This window comes from Theropithecus gelada, chromosome 3, assembly GCF_003255815.1.
Source record: "Theropithecus gelada isolate Dixy chromosome 3, Tgel_1.0, whole genome shotgun sequence".
Classification (NCBI taxonomy): domain Eukaryota; kingdom Metazoa; phylum Chordata; class Mammalia; order Primates; family Cercopithecidae; genus Theropithecus; species Theropithecus gelada.
In genome coordinates this window covers 77696890-77716649 of record NC_037670.1, presented here as the reverse complement: position 1 = coordinate 77716649, position 19760 = coordinate 77696890, and the positions used below count along the sequence as shown (strand labels likewise).

At 36.3% G+C, this 19760-nt stretch overlaps 1 protein-coding gene across 1 annotated transcript in view; it reads right to left on the bottom strand.

The window, feature by feature from the left end:
• Positions 1 to 1777: 1777 nt before the first annotated feature.
• TBX20 (T-box 20) overlaps positions 1778 to 19760 on the bottom strand; it is a 52484-nt gene continuing 34501 nt past the window's right edge. Inside the window, exons 7-8 of the mRNA XM_025380613.1 lie at positions 3818 to 3930; positions 1778 to 2118 (exon numbers count right to left, since the gene is read on the bottom strand). Of these exons, the coding sequence (XP_025236398.1) occupies positions 1778 to 2118; positions 3818 to 3930 (454 nt within the window). The remainder of the gene's footprint in view (positions 2119 to 3817; positions 3931 to 19760) is intronic.

Here is a 19760-nt window from a genome sequence, read left to right as displayed (position 1 = left end):
TGTTTCACAGGCTGGAAGTGCCCACAAAAGCATGTGATATGGAAAAGGCTAACATTAAAACCACCAAATAAAATCCCACGGGAGTCTGATGTGATAAGTATATTGCATTTCCCCCAAAATACACTTCTACTGTCAGTAGAAATATTTCCCATCTCTTTTAACAGATTCAATACTTTTGTAGCAAGAAGAGTAGAATGAATATTACATACAAAAAATTAAATTAGAGTTTTGGAGAAATTTGCTAAGACGACAGGTTACATCCTGTAGTTGAAGTGCATTAAATCTGAAGTTGAAAAACTATTAATTTCATTAAATATGTTATTAGGGAAATAAATTGTTGCAAAATGCCAAATGTGTTACCCTGACTGTAAATGCTTATATATATATATCTATATATGCTGTTCAAAAACAATATACAGGTCATATATAACTAAAATATAATTTGTTGCTATTATAAACATTAAAGGAAGGCTTAAGAAGATAGCAAAAGTTGAAAATAAAGTAGAAGAATGCTTTAGTTGACTTATAAGAACTGCCAACATTTCAGTTATGAAGCCATTATGTTATCAAGCAATTTAAGATTACAGACCTAGCAAAATGGTAAAGGAGTCACTAAATGTAACACAGTAAGGAAAAAGGCCAAATTAGATGTATGGACACGTTTCCACTCAGGAGTACAGGTTAAATCATGGCTATCCTGGCATTTAGAATGGTCATTCTCAAATCCTTGTCAATCAGTGGCAGCAACAACAAGACAGATTTGCTGAAAATGCGAATTTGTTCAGATGCATTTTAACATCCACAAGGTCTCCCAAAACTAAAGGAAAATGAAGGGACCTCTGGCACTAATGGCAGAGAGAAATCCTTTTGGAATAGAATCACCATCCTTCTGTTGCAGCTGTAAGTGAAAGCAAGCCTCACATAACATCATGCCTAGGCTTTGGAGTGTTCCTCAGTGAATTAGTCAGTAGTGTGTTTAGAACGCAGCCCAGAAAAATCAAACTTCAGTTTTACCATGTAATATAGAGAGGCTCTTGCTTCAAAACTGTACATGGAAGATTTTTCCTCCATAACCCTAGCCCCAACCCTAACTCTGGCAAGTATTGCAATAAAGAAAACTAGGAAGAAAGAAGACTATGAAAACCAAGCTTGTTGGTTACTGGCCCTTCAGTATTACAAATAGAACTTTGTGAGGTCATTACCATGTATTCATCCACAAAACAGGATGCATTAGCATTATCTCAGCTCCTTCCCCAGCAGACTAACACAAAAGAAAACGAAACATGCGTATGCTACGGCACTACAAGTATTTCTCTACTGGCTCCCCTTTTCTACAGGGATAAATTGACTTCAGTTAGTCATTATGGTCAGTATGCTATATAGTATGGCCTCTTTGAAGATTCTTTTATCCTGTGAAAAGCAGAAAGAAACCCTATACACAGTGATTTTATACATTACCGCATCAACACAGCGTTTTAACCATGAGGAATAATGCACTTTAAGATTCATCAGCCTTGTATTATTAAACTTTCAGGCTGGCTGAGAACTTTACATGGATTCTCTCCTGAACCCAAGAGCTGTCCCTCAACTACAGATGAATCCTGGTCCGTGGTGCATTCCCTCAGTGGTAGGTTTTATTGTGAGTCCAGCTCTCCTCTTTGATAGGTCCTGTGTCTCCTGGAAAGCCCCTGCTCCAATACCCCACATCCCACCCACCCAGCCCTGTCCTATATTTCCATACCCATTTGCGCATTCTGGGTCTCCATTTTTAGAAGAGTCATACAAATGGCGTCATCACAGCAGAGGAATGGCGTAGTCCTTGAATGGCAGCATAGGGCCCCTGCTGAAAATAGTGATGGTATCGTGGCATGTGGAATGAAGGGAATGTGGGGCCACTCCCTTGCATGGAGCTGGCAATGGCCGATGGGGTCAGAGGCATTCCCAGTCGGCTATATGGTGGCAGAGAACCCTGGATGGGGTGAGGAATGGGTGTTGCTATGGATGCTGTGCTGGTGCCAAGAGCAGTCAGGGACTGTGGGTGCTGAAACCCAGGAAAACTGGAAGAAGATGATACCCAGGAGCTGAGAGACAAATTATCAGATGTTGTAAAGGCTGACCCTGTAAGGAAAAATACTCATTAGACTGGAAACACTGTGTCAATGTACAGATCAAGAATTAAATTATCTGTAAAGACCCATTTGTGTTTAAGAATATTTAATACATCTGTAATTTAGAAAGACAAACACACATGAGATCTGCCATGAGGCAAATCCACCTTTCTAGATAAGAAGATGATATTTACACCTCCATGGAATAGAGAATTTACTAAATGGAAAAAGACAACTCATTGGATAGCCTGCAGCCTCCCACAGAGTGGCCAAAACATTAATACCCTGCCTGCAGTTAATGACCTGATTCTCTTAAAAGAAACTGCAAATACCTGATATCTGTTCTGACCTCTGTAATGTCATAAGGAAGACTGAATGTATTAAATCTCTTCCAAGCTGTCTGGTTTCCGAAACTGTTGTGAGAACCTAAGAAAGTAAGTTTTCCTACCACAGCATCCAGAAATGTAGAATAGAGTTGACACTGAATTTTCTGACTGTACACAGTTGACCCTTGAACAACAGCGGTTAGAACCGCATGGGTCCACTTACATGCAGATATTTTTAAATACAATTTACACTGAGTGTGCCTGACCCCTCTTGCCTCACTTTCACCTCCTCCACCTCTTCAGCCTCTACAACCTCCGAGACAGCAAGACCAACCCCTCCTCTTCCTCCTCTGCCAACTCAGTGTGAAGATGAGGATGAAGATCTTTATGATAATCCACTTCCACTTAAGGAATAGTAAATATATTTCCTTTCTATGATTTTCTTAATAACTTTTTCTCTAGCTTGATTTATTATTAGAATACAGAATGTAATACATGTAACACACAGGATATGTGTGAATTGACTGTTTAAGTTACAGGTAAGGCTTCTGATCAACAGTAGGCTATTAGTAGTTCAGTTTTAGGAAGTCAAAAGATATATGCACATTTTGGACCACACAGGAGTTGGTTCCCTAACCACTGTGTTGTTCAAGAGTCAACTGTAATACTAGTGGTTCACTTGGACTGAGTAATAAGAAATGTCCTATGTTTTCACGGATTATATAATTTCATATTAAGGACATAAAACAATGACAGAGGACTCTCTCCCCACACGAACTTCCCTGTTCCCAGAATGGAGCACCTCTGAGCTCTTTTCTCTGGACTCTCTTCCCAGATGCAGAGGGCTGCTCTCTGAGCCTTGGGAACAGAGAAACTTTGTTCAGTTCCTGCTGTCAACATTGGGGCCACTGCCTCTATGTATTATCCTTCATTACGAAAATCCTCTTTTAAAAGTGTTTTCTATTTTGGTCTTTGATTCTAACAAATTGTTCCTGACACAGATGGAACAGATATATTCCCTGATTTTCAGATTATGAAACTGAGGTTCAGAAGGACTTGGGGACTGACCCCAAAGTTCAACAGCTCTTATGTACTAAATCATGGACAAGTAACTCCTGATCCCTGACTCAAAGGCTCAGTTTCTTTCACTAAGAAAAACAAACCACAGGAAACCTGCAGGCAGCATCATCGCCTATGATTCAAAGGCAAAATAATGAAATGTGTGAGAATCAGTGTAGGGGCTCTTCCTTCCCAGGGAGGCTCCTGAAATCCTTTCCGGGCATCGTGTACTCTGAGGACTGGCCGTCTCATCAACGACCTGCCCCCATTCTCCTTTAGGTGCTCTGGCTCCCAGCAATTCCATGGCCTTGGAAGCTACCTTACCTCGATTTGGGGTTGTCTGACTCTCATCCCCCAAGACATCTTCTTCTCCTCCATAGGTACGGATGGGTGAGCGCGCATAGGAATGCTTTTGAATCAGGCTCTCCACACTTTCCCTAGGTTAGAGTGACACATCACAGGTTAATTAAAATGTAAAGGACTCAGAGATAGAGAGAGGTCTTAGAGGTAACTCACTAATCAGTAAAGCCATTTTCTCAGCCAAAAAGCAACCACTGCACAGAAAGATGAAATTCAAAACATGTACATTTATTCTACTGTACAGTGACTCCTCAGAGACATGACCTCAGGTGTATGACTGCAAGCAAACATGACTGACTAGGACATGGACAATCCCCTGAAATACTTTAAAATGAAGGACAAAGGGGTGAACAGGAGCTATGAAACCTGACCACAGGAATATGGAATTCCATGATGTGAAAAATAATGGGTGAATGAATTTACTACAAGGAGCTGCAATGACTCTTCTTACTGACTTCATCAGCTAACAAATACAAAACAAATACTCAGTTGATACAAATTGCACTGATCCAACAACCAATGAAATGTTGGCAAAAAGTTCAAATTTTCATTAGTCATCAAAAGACTGTAATACACACCAAGAAATCAAGCAAATTCATAGATTATAGTACAATATGGATAGTTTGGATAATGAACACTAAGATCCTTGTTGCTGTAAGACTGAAAATTACAAAAAACCCATGAAGAAAACACAAATGGCCAATAAGGAGTTTTAGCCTCTAGGTAAATTGGTACATTGTTTTGTAGATGGTCTTCCTCCTGTAACACAGTCCATCAACCAAAGAGTGAGGTTAACTTTAAAAAATAAAAAATTATTTTGGCATTGGACAATCTGACCTTCTGCTTTAAAAAACAAAAACAAAAACAAAAAAAGGCAGTACAATTTTAGCCAATTTGTTTGCCAAAACTGCATACTGATAACAGATTAGTCTGCATGGCACACATTTCTGGAACAGCTGTGGCCCAAAGACCAATGCCAAACTGACCACCGAAGGACAAAAGAGGACTTATAAAATACGTGTTAAATAAGGAAGGACAAACAAAACACCACATTTCATATTGAGGGAATAAGCACAGCAAATAAAATGTCATAATAACTTTTTAAAATGTTAACACTTCAACATTTCACATAAGTATGCAAACTTTACCTGTGAAAAATTACTACCTAATTCATAGTAAATTTGGTGTTGTAGAAAGCTTGTATACCCACATAGATGAAGGCATTTTATAATATATAGTATGACTATGAGGACTTAAGGATATGCCTAAAAGGAAAATTAATTCTGCAACTATTTAAGTTATATCTCTATTCTCAAACGGTTTTAGAGTAAGAAGAAAGCACCACCTCATATTGTCAAAATAACACAGCATTAACACATAGGTGTCAAAAAGAATGAGGTCATTCCATATGTACAGATATGGAATAATTTTCAAGATGCAGTAAGTGAAAAAAGTAAAATACAGAATGATATGTAAAGTATGCTACCATTTGTGAAGTTAGAACACAGGATATGTATGTTCACATATGCCTGCACGTGCATAGGATTTCTAGAATGTTCCAGTTTCCAGAACAAGAAACTGCCTAGAAGAGGTTGCCTCTGCGGGGTGAAACCAGGAACCTGAAGGATTGGAGTAGTGATTCTCAAATTTGTGTATCTGTTTGAATCAACTAGGGATCTTGAAACAAACAAAAAAAACTATATTAAGATATGATTAAAATACAGAAAGTGGCACATATTTAAAGTGTACGGGGCCGGGGCCAGTGGCTCACGCCTGTAATCCCAGCACTTAGGCAGGCCCAGGCGGGCAGATCACCCAAGGTCAGGAGTTCAAGACCAGCCTGGCCAACATGGCAAAACCCTGTCTCTATTAAAAATACAAAAATCAGCTGGGCATGGTGGTGGGCACCTATAAACCCAGCTACTCAGGAAGCTGAGGCAGGAGAATTGCTTGAACCTGAAGGCAGAGGTTGCAGTGAGCCGAGATCACGCCACTTCACTCCAGCCTGGACAAAAGAGCGAAACTCCATCTTAAAAAAATAAAATAAAAATAAAGTGTATAGTTTGATCAGTTTGGACATATGTACGCACCAGTGACAGCATTGCCACAAGTAAAACAATGAAAATATCTAACACTTACGAAAGCTTCCTCAAGCTCCTATGCTCCATCGTCCCCATCGCAACAAATCTTTCCAAGGAAACCACTAATATAATTTCTGTTTTTGCAGATTAGTCTGCATTTTCTAAACTTTTATAAAGATGAAATCTTATCTAATATATGCTTTTTTATCTGGCTTTTACTCAGCAGATTTTAAGATTTATCATGTTGGGGCATACATTAATATTTCTTGCTATGAGTAGCATTATATTACATGGATATATTATGGTTTATTCACTTATTGATGGATATTTGACTTGTTTCAGTTTTTGAATGTTACAAATGAGGCTGCTACACATATTTATGCATACTTTTTAATAAATGGATATATACTTTTATTTATCTTGGAAAGACACCTAAGGATGAAATGACTAAATTGCATGGTTAGGTATAAGTGCAATTTATAAGTGCCAAACTATTTGTCAAAGTAGTCATACAATTTAGCATTCCCACCACCAGCATATGAGAATTCCAGGTCCTCTATACTCTCACTAACACCTGATATGGTCAACATTTAATTTTAGCTATTGTAATACGCATATGCTGGTATTCTATCATACTTTTAATTGTGTTCCCCCAATGACTATAATGTTGAACATCTTTTTCTGTGCTTATTTGCTTCCATATTTCTAGCTGTTAATATTCTGTTCATTTAAAAAATCAGGTTGTTTTCTGAGTTTTGAGATTTCTTTTTCTATTCTGGGCACTGGTGTTTATAGAATATATGATTTGCAAATATTTTCTTCTAGGCTGTGGCTTGTCTTTTCTCCATCCTAAACAGTTTCTTTCTAAAAGCAGAGTTTTTAATTTTGATGAAGTGCAATTTATCCATTTATAATTCTATGGATCATGCTTTTGGTGCCATATTTTAAGATCTTTGCCTAACCCAAGACCACAAAAGTTTTCTCCTAATTTTTTTCTGAAAGTGTTATAGTGTGAGGTTTTATGTTTGTGTCTATGATTCATCTTGAGTTAATTTTATATATGAATGAGTTATCAATTGTTCATTTTTGTGCTTATGAATATCCCATTATTTCAACATTACTTGTTGAGAAGACTGTCCCTTCTCCATCACATACATGTGGGTCTGCTCTTGGACTCTCTATTCTATTGATGTGTTTGTGGAACTTGACACCAAAACTATACTGTCTTGATTATCCTAGCTGAATAAAAGTGTTAGTACTTTTGACATTAGAATTAGTATTCTATCTTTTTTTTCAAAGTTGTTTTGGCTATTCTAGTTCTTTGCATTTCCATGTGAAATTTAATATTACTTTGTCAATCTCTACAAAGAAGACTTCTGTAATTTTGATCAGGATTATTTTAGATCTACATATCAATTTGTGCATAACTGACATCTTAATATTGCATCCTTCAAATTATGAACCAGTATATCCTTCCATTTCATTAGGTCTCCTTGAATTTCTCTCAGCAATGTTTTTGTAGTTTTAAGTACATACATCTTGCATATCCTTTGCCAGATTTATCCCTACTTTGTATTATAGTAAATACTGCTTTTTAACTTCAACTTCTGATATTCATTTATAATAGATAGAAATACAATTTATTTTTTATATTGATCTTATATTCTGTGAACTTGCCAAACACTTATTTGTTCTAGTGGGTTTTGGAGATTTGGGGTTTTTGTATAGATAATCATGATGCCTGTACACAAAGATAGTTTTACTTCTGTCTTTCCAATCACAATGACTTTGATTTTTCCTGACTTATTGCAATGGCTAAAACTACCTGTACAATGTTGAATTGGCAGTGGTAAGAAGGGCTGGGCACAGTGGCTCATGCCTGTAATCCCAACACTTTGGGAGACCAAGGTGGGCAGATCACCTGAGGTCAGGAGTTCAAGACCAGCCTGACCAACATGGGGAAACCCTGTCTCTACTAAAAATACAAAATAAGCTGGGCGTGGTGGTGTGTGCCTATAATCCCAGCTACTTGGGAGGCTGAGACAGGAGAATTGCTTGAACTCGGGAGTCGGAGGTTGCGGTGGGCCAAGATTGAGCCATTGCACTTCAGCCTGGGCAACAAGAGAGAAATTCCGTCTCAAAAAAAGAAAAAGGAAAAAAGAATGGACTTGTTCTTTATCTTACAGAAAGCATTCAATTTTAAAGGTTAAAAATAACCTTTACCAGACTAAAGGTTCTCTTCTATTCCTAGTTTGCTGAGAGTTTTCAAGAATTGAGGTTGAATTTTGTTAAATGCTTTTTCTGTGTCTGCTGAGATAATCATATAGTTTTTAGTTTGTCAGTATGATCATTACATCCATTGAATTTCAACTGTTAAATCGACCTTCCATTCCTGAACTAGGCCCTAGTTATTTATGTCATATATTATCGTTTTTTAAATTCAATTTCCTAAAATTCTCTTCAGAATTTTTCCATGTATATTCATGAAGAATATTGATCTTTCTCTAGTTTTAGTATCATGATAAGGCTAGTCTCATAGAATTAGTTAAAACTCTTCCCTCCTCTTCAATTTTCTAGAAGATTTCAGGTAGAATCGTCATTATTTCTTCCTTAAATGTTTGGTATCATTCACAAGTGAATGTGGACGTAGAGTTTTCTTTGTAAAAGGTTTTTAACTACAAATTCAAAATTATCAGAGTATCTGTTTTCTCTTGAATGAGCTTTGGTAGATTCTGTCTACAAGGAATTTGTCCATTTTGTTTAAATTGTTAAAATTTTAAGCGTACATGTTCACAATATTCCTTTATTATCTTTCCTTTTAATACCTGTAGAATCTGTAGTGATATTACTCCTTTCATTCTTGATTATGGTAATTTACATTTTCTTCCCTTATTTTCTTGGTCAGTTTGACCAGCAAACTGTCAATTTTATTAATCTCTGCTTTTTGTTTCATGGATTTTTCTCTACTGCTTCCCTGTTTTCTAGTCCATCAATTTCTACTCTGATATTTATTACTTTCTTTCTTCTACTTGCTTTGGGTTTCATTCACTCTTGTCCTAGTTTCTTGAGATGGAAGATGAGGTTATTGATTTAGGACCTTTCATTTCTAAAGTAGAGATGTAGCACTATAAATTTCCTGGAAGTAATGTTTCAGCAGAATCCTGCAAGTTTTTATACGTTGTATTTTCATTTTTATTCAATTCAAAATATTTTCTAATTTCCCTCTTGATATCTTCCTTCCCGCAAGGGTTGTTTAGACATGTGTTATTTGACTTTCAAATATTTGGGGACTTTAGAGATATCTTCCTGTTATTTTTTCTAATATAATTCTATTACGGTCAGAGAGCACACTTTGTATGACTTGAATGCCTTTAAATTTATTGAGACTTTTTTTGCGTAGAGTGTATGATCTTTATAAACATCCTGTGTATACTTGCAAAAAAGGCATATTCTGTTAACTTTAGATAATATTTTCTTTTTTTTTTTTTTTGAGATGTAGTCTCGCTCTGTCACCCAGGCTGGAGAGCAGTGGCACGATCTCGGCTCACTGCAAGCTCTGCCTCCCGGGTTCATGCCATTCTCCTGCCTCAGCCTCCTGAGTAGCTGGGACTACAGGAGCCTGCCATCACACCTGGCTAATTTTTTTGTATTTTTAGTAGAGACAGGGTTTCACCATGTTAGCCAAGATAGTCTTGATCTCCTGACCTCATGATCTGCCCGCCTCAGCCTCGCCAAGTGCTGGGATTACAGCCGCGAGCCACTGCACCTGGCCTAATTTTAGATAATATTTTCTAAACATCAATTGGGTCAAGTTAGTTGATACTGTTGTTCAGATCTTCTGTGTCTCCACTCATTTTCTCTCTACTTGCTCTATCAATTATTAAGAAAGGGATATTAAAATTTCCAACTATGATTGTATATTTGTCTGTTTTTTCTTATACTTCTGTCAGACATAAAGATGTAGGACTGTATATTACCTTGAAGAATCGAGCCCTTTATTAGCATTAAATTATCTGCTTTATACCTAGTAACATTCTTTGCTCTGAAATCTACTTTGATATTAACACAATAACTCTACGTTTTTCAAAATTGTTAATATGCTACTTTTTTTCATTGCTTTACTTTCAACTTACGTCTTTACACAGAAAGCACATTTGTTACAGGCAGCATATAATCAGTTCTTACTTTTTAATTCAAAGCAATCTCTGCTTTTTGAGATATTTAGTGTATTTATATTTAATGTGAATGTTGATATAGTTAAGTTGAAGTCTGGCTATTTGTTTTCTATTTGTCCCATCTGTTCTTTGTTATATCATTCCTCTTTCTTGCTTTCTTTTGGGTTTTCTTTAAATGATTTCATTTCATATCCTTTGTTGGTTTATTAGATATAACTTTGTTTTGTTATTTTCGTAAATGACTTAGGATTTATAGTAAATATCTTTAAGTTGTCACAATCTGCCTTCAAGTGATATTAAATCTTTCAAGTTGGTATAAGACCCTCAAAATAATATATTTTCGTTTCTCCCTTACAGCCATTGTGCCATTCTTGTCAAACATTTTATTTTTTACATAAACTCTATTCTAATTGTTATCATATTTGTTTAAAAGGTTAGCTATCTTTTTAAAATATTTACTTAATAATAAAAAATTAATCTACTTATCCATGTAGTTCTTATTCCTGTGCTCTTCATGCCTTTGTTTACATCCAGATTGACATCTGGTATAATTTTCTTTCTGGTTGAGGGACTTCCTTTAACATATCTGTACCACAGTTTGCTGGTGGTGAATTCTTCGCCTTTTGTATGTCTGAAAAAATCTTTATTTTGCTTTTGTTTTCTTGAAAGATATTCTTGCTGGGTAAAGAATTCTAGTTAACAGAGTTGATTTCTCTTTCAGTACAGATGATCCCCAACTTGCAATGGTTCAGCTTACAAATTTTCAGCTTCACAATAGTGCAAAAGCAGTAGGCATTCAATACAGTCCTCGGCTTATGATGGTGTTATATCTGGACTTAGACACTTTTGACTTATATTTTCAATTTATGATGGGTTTATCCAACCATGACCCCATTGTTAGTCAAATAGCACCTGTTCTTTAAAAATGTTGCTTCACTGTCTCCTCATTTACTTTGTTTCTGATGAGAAATCTGTTCTCATCCTTATCTTTGTTCCTCTTATGTAATATGTCTATCATTCTCTGGCTGTTTTAATTTCTTTATATCACTAGTTTTGTGTAATTTGACTACAACGTAATTTGGTATTATTTCTTCTTGCTTTTTGAGCTTGGGTTTGTTGGGCTATTTTGGATTGTGTTTACAATTGTCATTAAATTTGAAAAATTTTTAGATTTTTTTGGGAGGTTTATTTTTTGTCCCACCTCTCAACTACCTTTAAGGTCTCCAATTACACAGATATTAGGCCACTTAAAATTTTCCCACAATTGACGTGCTTTCAATTTTTAAAAATTTATCTTTGCTCCTTGTGTTTCATTTTGGATAGTTTCTATCACTATGTCTTTCAAGTTCACTAATCTTTTCATCTGCCATGTCTAATCTGCCAATAATCCCATCCAGTATATTTTTCATTTTACACACTGCCATTTTCATCTTTAGAATTGTGACTTTGATTTGTGGTAAATCTTCTACATCTCTCCTTAATTTCTGGAATGTATGGAATGTAATCATAAAAAGTGTCTGAATGTCCTTGTTATTAATTAGAATAGCTATGTGAGTTCTGACTTAATTTCAACTGATTATCTCTTCATTATAGGTCATATTTTTCTGCATCTTTGCATTCCTGGTAATCTTTAATTAGATACGAGGCATTGCCAATTTTGTCAGGTACTGAATTTTTTTAATTCTATTTATAAAGACATAAATATAAGACATGTGTTGAGGTTTCTTTTGGGATATAGTTAAGTTACCTGGAAATAATTTGATCCTTTGGGAGTTTGCTTTCAAGATATTTTAAGTAGGACTGGAACACTATTTAGTTGAGGGCTAATTTTTCTTCACTACTGAAGCAAAACTCTTCTGAATACTCTACCAAATGCCTTCTAAATCACAAGGTTTTCCAGTCCAGCTGATTACAACAGGCATTATCTCTGGGCAAGCACAAGGTACTGTTTGTTTCCCCCTAATCTTTTCAGGTGCTCTTCCCTGCAGCCTCTGATAGCTTCATCATATGGATTCCCTTAGCAAATCGCAGCTGAACACTCAAAAGGGATCCTCTATAAATCTTCGGAGTTCTTTAGGATCCTCTGTAGATCTTTGAGTGCTTTTTCCGTGCAGCTTTCACCTCTCCTATTGTCTTTCCTATGAATTCTCACTGTCTTGGTCTCTGCAAACTCAGCTCCAACCTCTCAACTCAGGGAGTCTGGTGGACTCTGCCTGTATTCTTCACCACTGCCCTCATTTGTTTCCCATCCCTCAGAGATTATTGTCTTTTGTTGCCTGATACCCAGTATCATAAAAAGCATTGTTTTGCATATTTTGTATGTTTCTTAGTTGTTTCAGGCAACAGGGTATATTCGGCCTTTGCAGCTTTACCTTTACTAAAAGCAATGTCTCTCCAGGGGAACTTCTAAAAATTCCAAAGCCGACACCACACTCCATACCAATTAAATCACAATCTTTGGGAGTGGGACACAGGCTTCAGTAATTGTTAACATTCCCCCCTGGTGATTCCAATGAGCAGGCAAGTTTAGAAATGGAAGATAGATGTGTGGATGGATACTTTTCACCATATACTCCTGTATAACTTTTCAATTTTTGATATATGTATTATTTATTTAAAATTAATTTCACATTACAAAATGAGACTGTGATAACCCACCAATGAACAAAAACAAAATAACTGCTGGTCTAACATTGGTACTTTGGGAACCTATTATGAGTTGGTTAAAAAATATAATTATGCTGATTTTTAAATCAATGTAATTTATGTATGGTAAGCTGTGCAATATTTTGGAAATATGGGCTTTAATTTCACTTATCAAATGCATGAATGAATAGATGAGTAGGTGGATCATCTACAACCATTTTCACATTCTGGCTTTGTTACTTTCTTAACCTCTCTTCATCTGCAAATTGGGGAGCGTAACATCTGCCTCATAGGGCCACTCATTCATTGAAAAAAAGGTATTGAGTCACTACTACGAACAAGGAATTGAAGAGATAGCAAAAAAAAAAAAAAAAAATCCCTGTCTAATGAGTGATGAGGGTAAAGAGAAAACTGGGAGTCGGGGTGAAAAGTGGGGGAGAGAATAAGAAAAACATGCAGTATATTAGATGTTGATAATAGTGCTATGGAAAATAAAAATAAAACAGAATAACAATAAGAAGCATTACTATAAGGATTAAATCAGAAAATGCATTTGAATTGTCTAAAATAGTGTCTGGCACATAGAACTGACAGTAAATTTAAGTGCCTTTAAACATATATCTAAAACAGGCAAAAATATTTTATTCTCTTAGATTATATTTTTTCCGATCTGTTCTACCTGTCTGTATAATCCTAATTCAGAATAATGTGGTCCAAAAAAGAGGATTTTTCTCAGTGACTGAATGCTAAAGTCGGTGGAGAAATTGACTAGAATATTACTTGCAGTTCTATTACAAAACTATATCTGACATCAAAGAGAAATGTTAAGCTTTAGTGAGTCCATTATCACTTGTTTAAAAGTGTAACCTATTTTTAAATATCCCTTGAACAGACTTACTGAATCCCATGAGTTACGCTTGTTGAAGTGAAAACATTTTATCATTCACTGAGAGGTACTGGTGAATATATTCAAAGCAAAATTTAATGGGGAGGATAATTTGGCATAACATGGACCCTAATTAATTTACCAGCTGCCATATATTTTAATCTTTATATACAAACACCTGATAATGTTGAATCCCAGCAGCCTAAACAGCTGATGTTATTTACTCACAGGCTTAATTTACTACAATATTAGAGAGTGACTATCTTTTGAGGTCATTAAGAAGAAAGTCAAGTGAGCTGAGCAACCCCTAGTAACACGACAACTATAACATACATTCAAGCTGATGTCCTTTAAGTCTGAACCATAAGTCATAGTAACAAAATTTTACATGAACATAGGAAAGAATTAGGTGCTGGTTGTTTTCACATGCAAAGGAACTTGTTTCAACATCTTGGAAGATTTTTTTTGGTACATTTATAAAGGATTTGCTGTCCATGGGCCCAAATTCTGGATGGTATTTTTCTAAGGGGTATTCCTCTTCCCACAAATTGCATATAACTACTAAATTCATGCGCTTAATATTTTTTTTAGAAAAGAGTGTAATAGTTACATCTCTAAAAAGCACACTTAATAAGATCATTTAAATATCTTTCACATAACACACACAAGACAAATAATTTCCCAAGTAATACAGTGAAACATTGTGAAACATTTTGCTTTTCTATAAGAACATTATATTCATTTTGCCCTGGCTAGATCACTGGTATCATTACTTACGCTAGTCTCTAGGAGGGGAAAAAGAGGGATTTTATTGAAATGATTTACTTGTGTCAGGCCTGGAAGTGAACTGAAAGCAATGGCAGTTCTTATATAAAGGACGGCATAATTGAATTATTGCCTTTTAAGTGATTGAAAACAGTGGTGCATATCAGGGCCATCTCTTCGAAGATGTTACAAAGAGAAGTCAGGCCATGTTGTTTACTTTATGTCTAATCCCTGTTTCCAGCAGAACAAAAAGTGCAAAGAATTTGTTTAGCCTAGAAGCCCACTGTGAGAATTTCTAAAATGCTGTACCCTGAAAAGTGAGGATGACTCACCAAACAGGTCAAGTGATTTTGGTATCACAAGCTATGACAGTATCTTGTAATGCTAGTTCTGTCACATCCCAATGGAACAGACTGTAGTTTTAGTAGACTTACCTTTGGATTTAATAGGTAGATAAAATGGGTACTGTTATTGAAAGTCAGTCTTTCTAACATCTAATGCTAAATATTTTTTCTAGGCAAAAAAAGTGCATCATTACCTTATTTGATCTGTAAAACATCTCCTCTGACTACTTTGTAACCATCAATTTCAGAAACAGTACACATGTCAGAGACACAATCATGGCCAGAAAACTGGCAAAACAGGATCACTACAATGATTATCGTGCTCTGCCAAAACATTCAGAACCATTTGAAGTCATTTGGACTATTTATTCAAACTCTAGACAAGCAAAACCAGCACTCTTATCAGTACTGAAACCAGTTGCCCTTCCTCTATCTTTGAAACTAAAGTGCAAATTTCTGAATGCTCAAAAAGCAAAACTTTCTCTTCCCCTCACATTCTCCTTTGCAAAACCACTGTTCCTAACACAGTCCTCTTTTACTGCAATTACTAGATTGATGGCAATTATATGTTTTCAGGTCTGTCTCCACTACTACACTGCTGGTCCTTGATTGAAAATAGTAATACTACTTTCTTGATCTAGGCAGATCTCAGACTAAAGTCTGAGAACTAGAAGCACCTGGAGGGTTCATCAAAGGACAGATTGTCAAGCACTATCCTAGAGTTTCTGTCTCAGTAGGTCTGGGGTGTGGCCTGAGAAGGTGCTTCTCAATATGTTCCAGGTGCTGCTGATGCTGCTGAGAACCACTGCCCTAGTGAAGTGGTTAGGGGCATGTTTGCTGGAGCAAGTCTGCATATCTTGAACCCTGCCCAGCTACTTGCCAGCTGTGTGCTCGTGGGCAAATTACTTCACTTTTTCATGCCTCCCTTTTCTCATCTGTAAAATAAGGATATCAATATGATCAAGTTCTTAGAGTTACTAAGATTAAGTGAATTAATACAGAGAGCTTAATTGGTACCTGACACATAAGTGCCAATAAATGTTTATAGATAACAAAATTAAACTATCTTTATTGTTATTATTGAGCATCAAGATCACGTGTTCCAGAAGCTGCTTACATGATCATAATCATTTTAGATGAACTTGAGACTACCAGTCTCTATAACTTGCCATGCTTTGTTTAAACCTTCCTTCCTTATACACGCCAGAGACGAAATTAATATTAAGTGTTATTTCAATTTACATTTCTCTCCTAAATATAGACCTGGCAAAACTGTGTTCAAGGAGAAAATGTCAAATCCATTAAAATCAAATATAATTTGTAAAAAACAAAATATATAAAGTTGTTTTTGGTCATTAATTTGTTCATTTTTATATCACATCTTACTGAGACTGTAAATAACTCCTTGTCACAACATTTTTCTAAAGATTGATGCAGATATATTATAAATTACTGGAAGACAATGTATCAATATTCATAACTTCCACAAAATACTTAATAAATGAAAACTTTAGATAATACAATTTAGGAGGTATTATAAATCATTAATTTTAATTTGAGAACTGAAATATACAATCCATTTTGGAAAAACAAAATGACTCTAACTTAATCTTTGAAAAAGCTTTTAGGTTTTAGTTTATTTCTAATTATTTGACTTAATCTTATTGATTTTTCTTTTCAGTAATATACATTTCTGGTTTTGTATTATCATTAGAAACTTAAATAAGTAAACTGTACCACTGAAAAAACCCAAAAACTATTATGCTTAGTTTTCTAAGTTGTATGACTATGACAACCAAATAAAAAGTCTGACAAAGTACAGATTACTCAGCTCAGAAAAAACATCAGTAAACTGTGAGGCAGGCAACAAATACTCTTCATACACAGATAGAAAGAAAGACACAGCAAGAAAAAAGGGATAATTTACAACCATAAGTTAATTGTGAATAACTCTATCAAACTCACTGGTCTGGCACCTTCAATTCATACCATTTTATAAAATAAATGCTTCCTCTAAAAAGCTGTGGATAAATGAGTAGCATTTTAAGTGCAGAAACACATCTTGCTAACTAAAAAATTTTGTGGTGACCCCTTCTATAATTTGAAAATAAATTAGTTCTGTTTAACACCATTCCTTCTTTCTTGCTATTGCTGTCAACGGATTTTGATTTTATTAAATTAACATACTTTATTTAAAAGCAGACTTGTTTTGAGATAGAGTTTCGCTCTTGTTGCCCAGGCTGGAGTGCAATGGCACAATCTCGGCTCACCGCAACCACCACCTCCCCGGTTCAAGTGATTCTCCTGCCTCAGCCTCCCGAGTAGCTGGGATTACAGGCATACACCACCATGACAGGTTAATTTTGTATTTTTAGTAGAGACAGGGTTTTTCCATGTTGTTCAGGCTGGTCTCAAACTCCCGAGCTCAGGTGATCCACTCACCTAGGCCTCCCAAAGTGCTGGGACTACAGGTGTGAGCCACTGCGCCCGGCCCAAAAGCAGACTTTAATCTGGCTACCAAACAAATCTGCTTCCATTATATGCATGCAGACTTTTATACTAAGTCTATCTTTGCTAAAGATGTAAAGAAAATTCTTTCTTTCCCAAGAAGCTGTGCATTCAGATTCTTTATCTATATCTGGGCTTTGGCATCTTCTATACAGTAAGCAACTTCTATAAAATAAAGATGTGGTGGAATGGATTAGATGATCTTGAAGATTTACTATGGTTTTAACGATTTATAAATCTGTAAATATATAAACAAAAGTAAACACTTTAAAACAGCTGTTTTGAAAAATCCCAGTACTAACTGCAAAAAACCTGCAGTTCTAGACCCATGTCTTCTACTATTTGTGTGGCACTAGGTAAATCACTTGAACTCCTGTGGCCCTAACCGCTGCATTGTTATAATGACAAGGATAAACTAAGCAACTCCTGAATTTCATTCTAACTTCAAAATAAATACTTCCTAGAAAACCAATTAATTGTAGTCTGGAAGTTTAAAATCAAAATACCAGGGTATGCTTTAGTATATAATTTTAAAATATGTTTTTACTATTTATTTTATATGTGAGAAAGAATAAAGCACATACTAATAATTAAATATAAAGTTATTTCCATTTTTACAGGATTGTAATATTATAATATGTTGCTCTATTTTCCAGAAAAAAAATTCACTCCTTGAGTTCTGTCTCTTTGTTCTGACATCTATTATAGTCTGAACATTTATGTCCCCTGAAGATTCATGTGTTGAAACCTAATCACCAATGTGACAATATTGAGAGGTCAGGCCTTTGAGAGGTGACTAGGATGAGAGGGTGGAGCTCTCATGAATGAGACTAGGGCCCTTATGAAAGAGCCTGAGGAAGCTTACTTGCCCTTTCCACCAAGAAGGCACCATTTATGAAGCAGAGTGCACGTCCTCACCAGACACTAAACCTGCCAGTGCCTTGCTCTTAGACTTTCCAGCCTCCAGAGTTGTAAGAAATAAACGTTGCTTAGAAGCTACCCTGTTTATGGTCTTTTGTTATAACAGCCCAGATGAACTAGGATACATCTAAGCACCATTGTATTCCTGGATCCCATCCCTCCAAGCAGAAGGGATGCAGCTGTCCTCCTCTGTCTCAGAAGCCTAGTCTGCTCTGTGACTCGTCTTACAGAATGTGGGTCTCAAGGGGAACACTGTGGGTTAGTGGGAGCAGGGGGCAGCAAATGTTTTTCTGTAAAGGGCCAGATAGTAAATATGTTAAGTTTTACAGGTCATATGGTCTCTGTCAAACATACAACACTGTCATCATAACACAAAAACAGCCACATACAATACTTAAACAAAACAAAACAAAACAAAAACAGACCATGTTCCAATAAAACTGTATTGGTAAGCAATAGAATTTACTTTCATATTAGTTTCACATGTCAGGAAATATTACTTTAAAAAACTTTTCCAACCATTTAAAGAGGTGAAACCCATTCTTAGCATTGGGCTGTACCCAGCAGGTGCCAGGCTGCAGTTTGCCAACCCCTGCTCTAGGCTGTTTACCTGATTAGATGTGTGCCCCACTGACCCTGCACTGCTCCTAAGGAAACATGCTTTGAAAACTGTACAACCCAACCCAATGCTATGTTAGAACCAAACACCACTTTCTTTCCAGCACCCTAAATTATTATGAAAGACCCAGGAATATTCACAAACCATGAACTTCTTTAGCAACTACGCCAAAATATTTACTTCTTCATTATGCTGACGTAGATCAAATTTCCCACAAATTCCCAGAATATTAGATTTGCAACTTGCTTTCCTAAAGTCTCCTTCCTCACCTAAACTAATAGAGAACACTTGAGCTCCGAACAAAAAGGGCCATATCCCACTGGGCTTATGTCCAAACTTCATGTGTTTGAAAGTTTTATTCAGTGCAAGTGGTTTTAAAATCACTTTTATAAAGACTTTCAGTATGAATTTTGGACCAATCGGGTGATATAAGCCTTTATATTTAATTCCCTGACCTACTAATATGAAAAAGAAAACAAGAGAAACTCAAGAAATGAGGGATGGTGCCAAGTATATATTACAATATTTCAGCCACACACAGCTAAGGAGTAAGGGCAGCACCAGTCAGCATGCCATCCATCAGCACGTAAGGAAGAAAGATACCTGGGGTGGAAACAAACAAGGCTTCTGTTGGAACTTCATCAAAACCCCAACTTGGAGTGAATGGGGTTAAAGATGAAAGCAGATCTTTGAGCAGTTCTTTTGTGAACAGGTTCCTACACAGCTGAAGTCTAGGAGGAAGGAATCCCACGGCAGCCCTCCCAGCCAGCATATGGTATATTTGGCACACTGAACAGTGTGGGCCATCACCATTGCCAGCTCTGGAGGGGGACATGAGGCTGCTGTGCTGGGTGAGGGAACCAGCACTGCCCCAGCTGGTTTCTAGCTGCTGAGGCAGAGAGGGTAGCCACATCAATGGCAAGTCAACACTCCTTTTTCAGAAACGACTTCCTTATCTATCT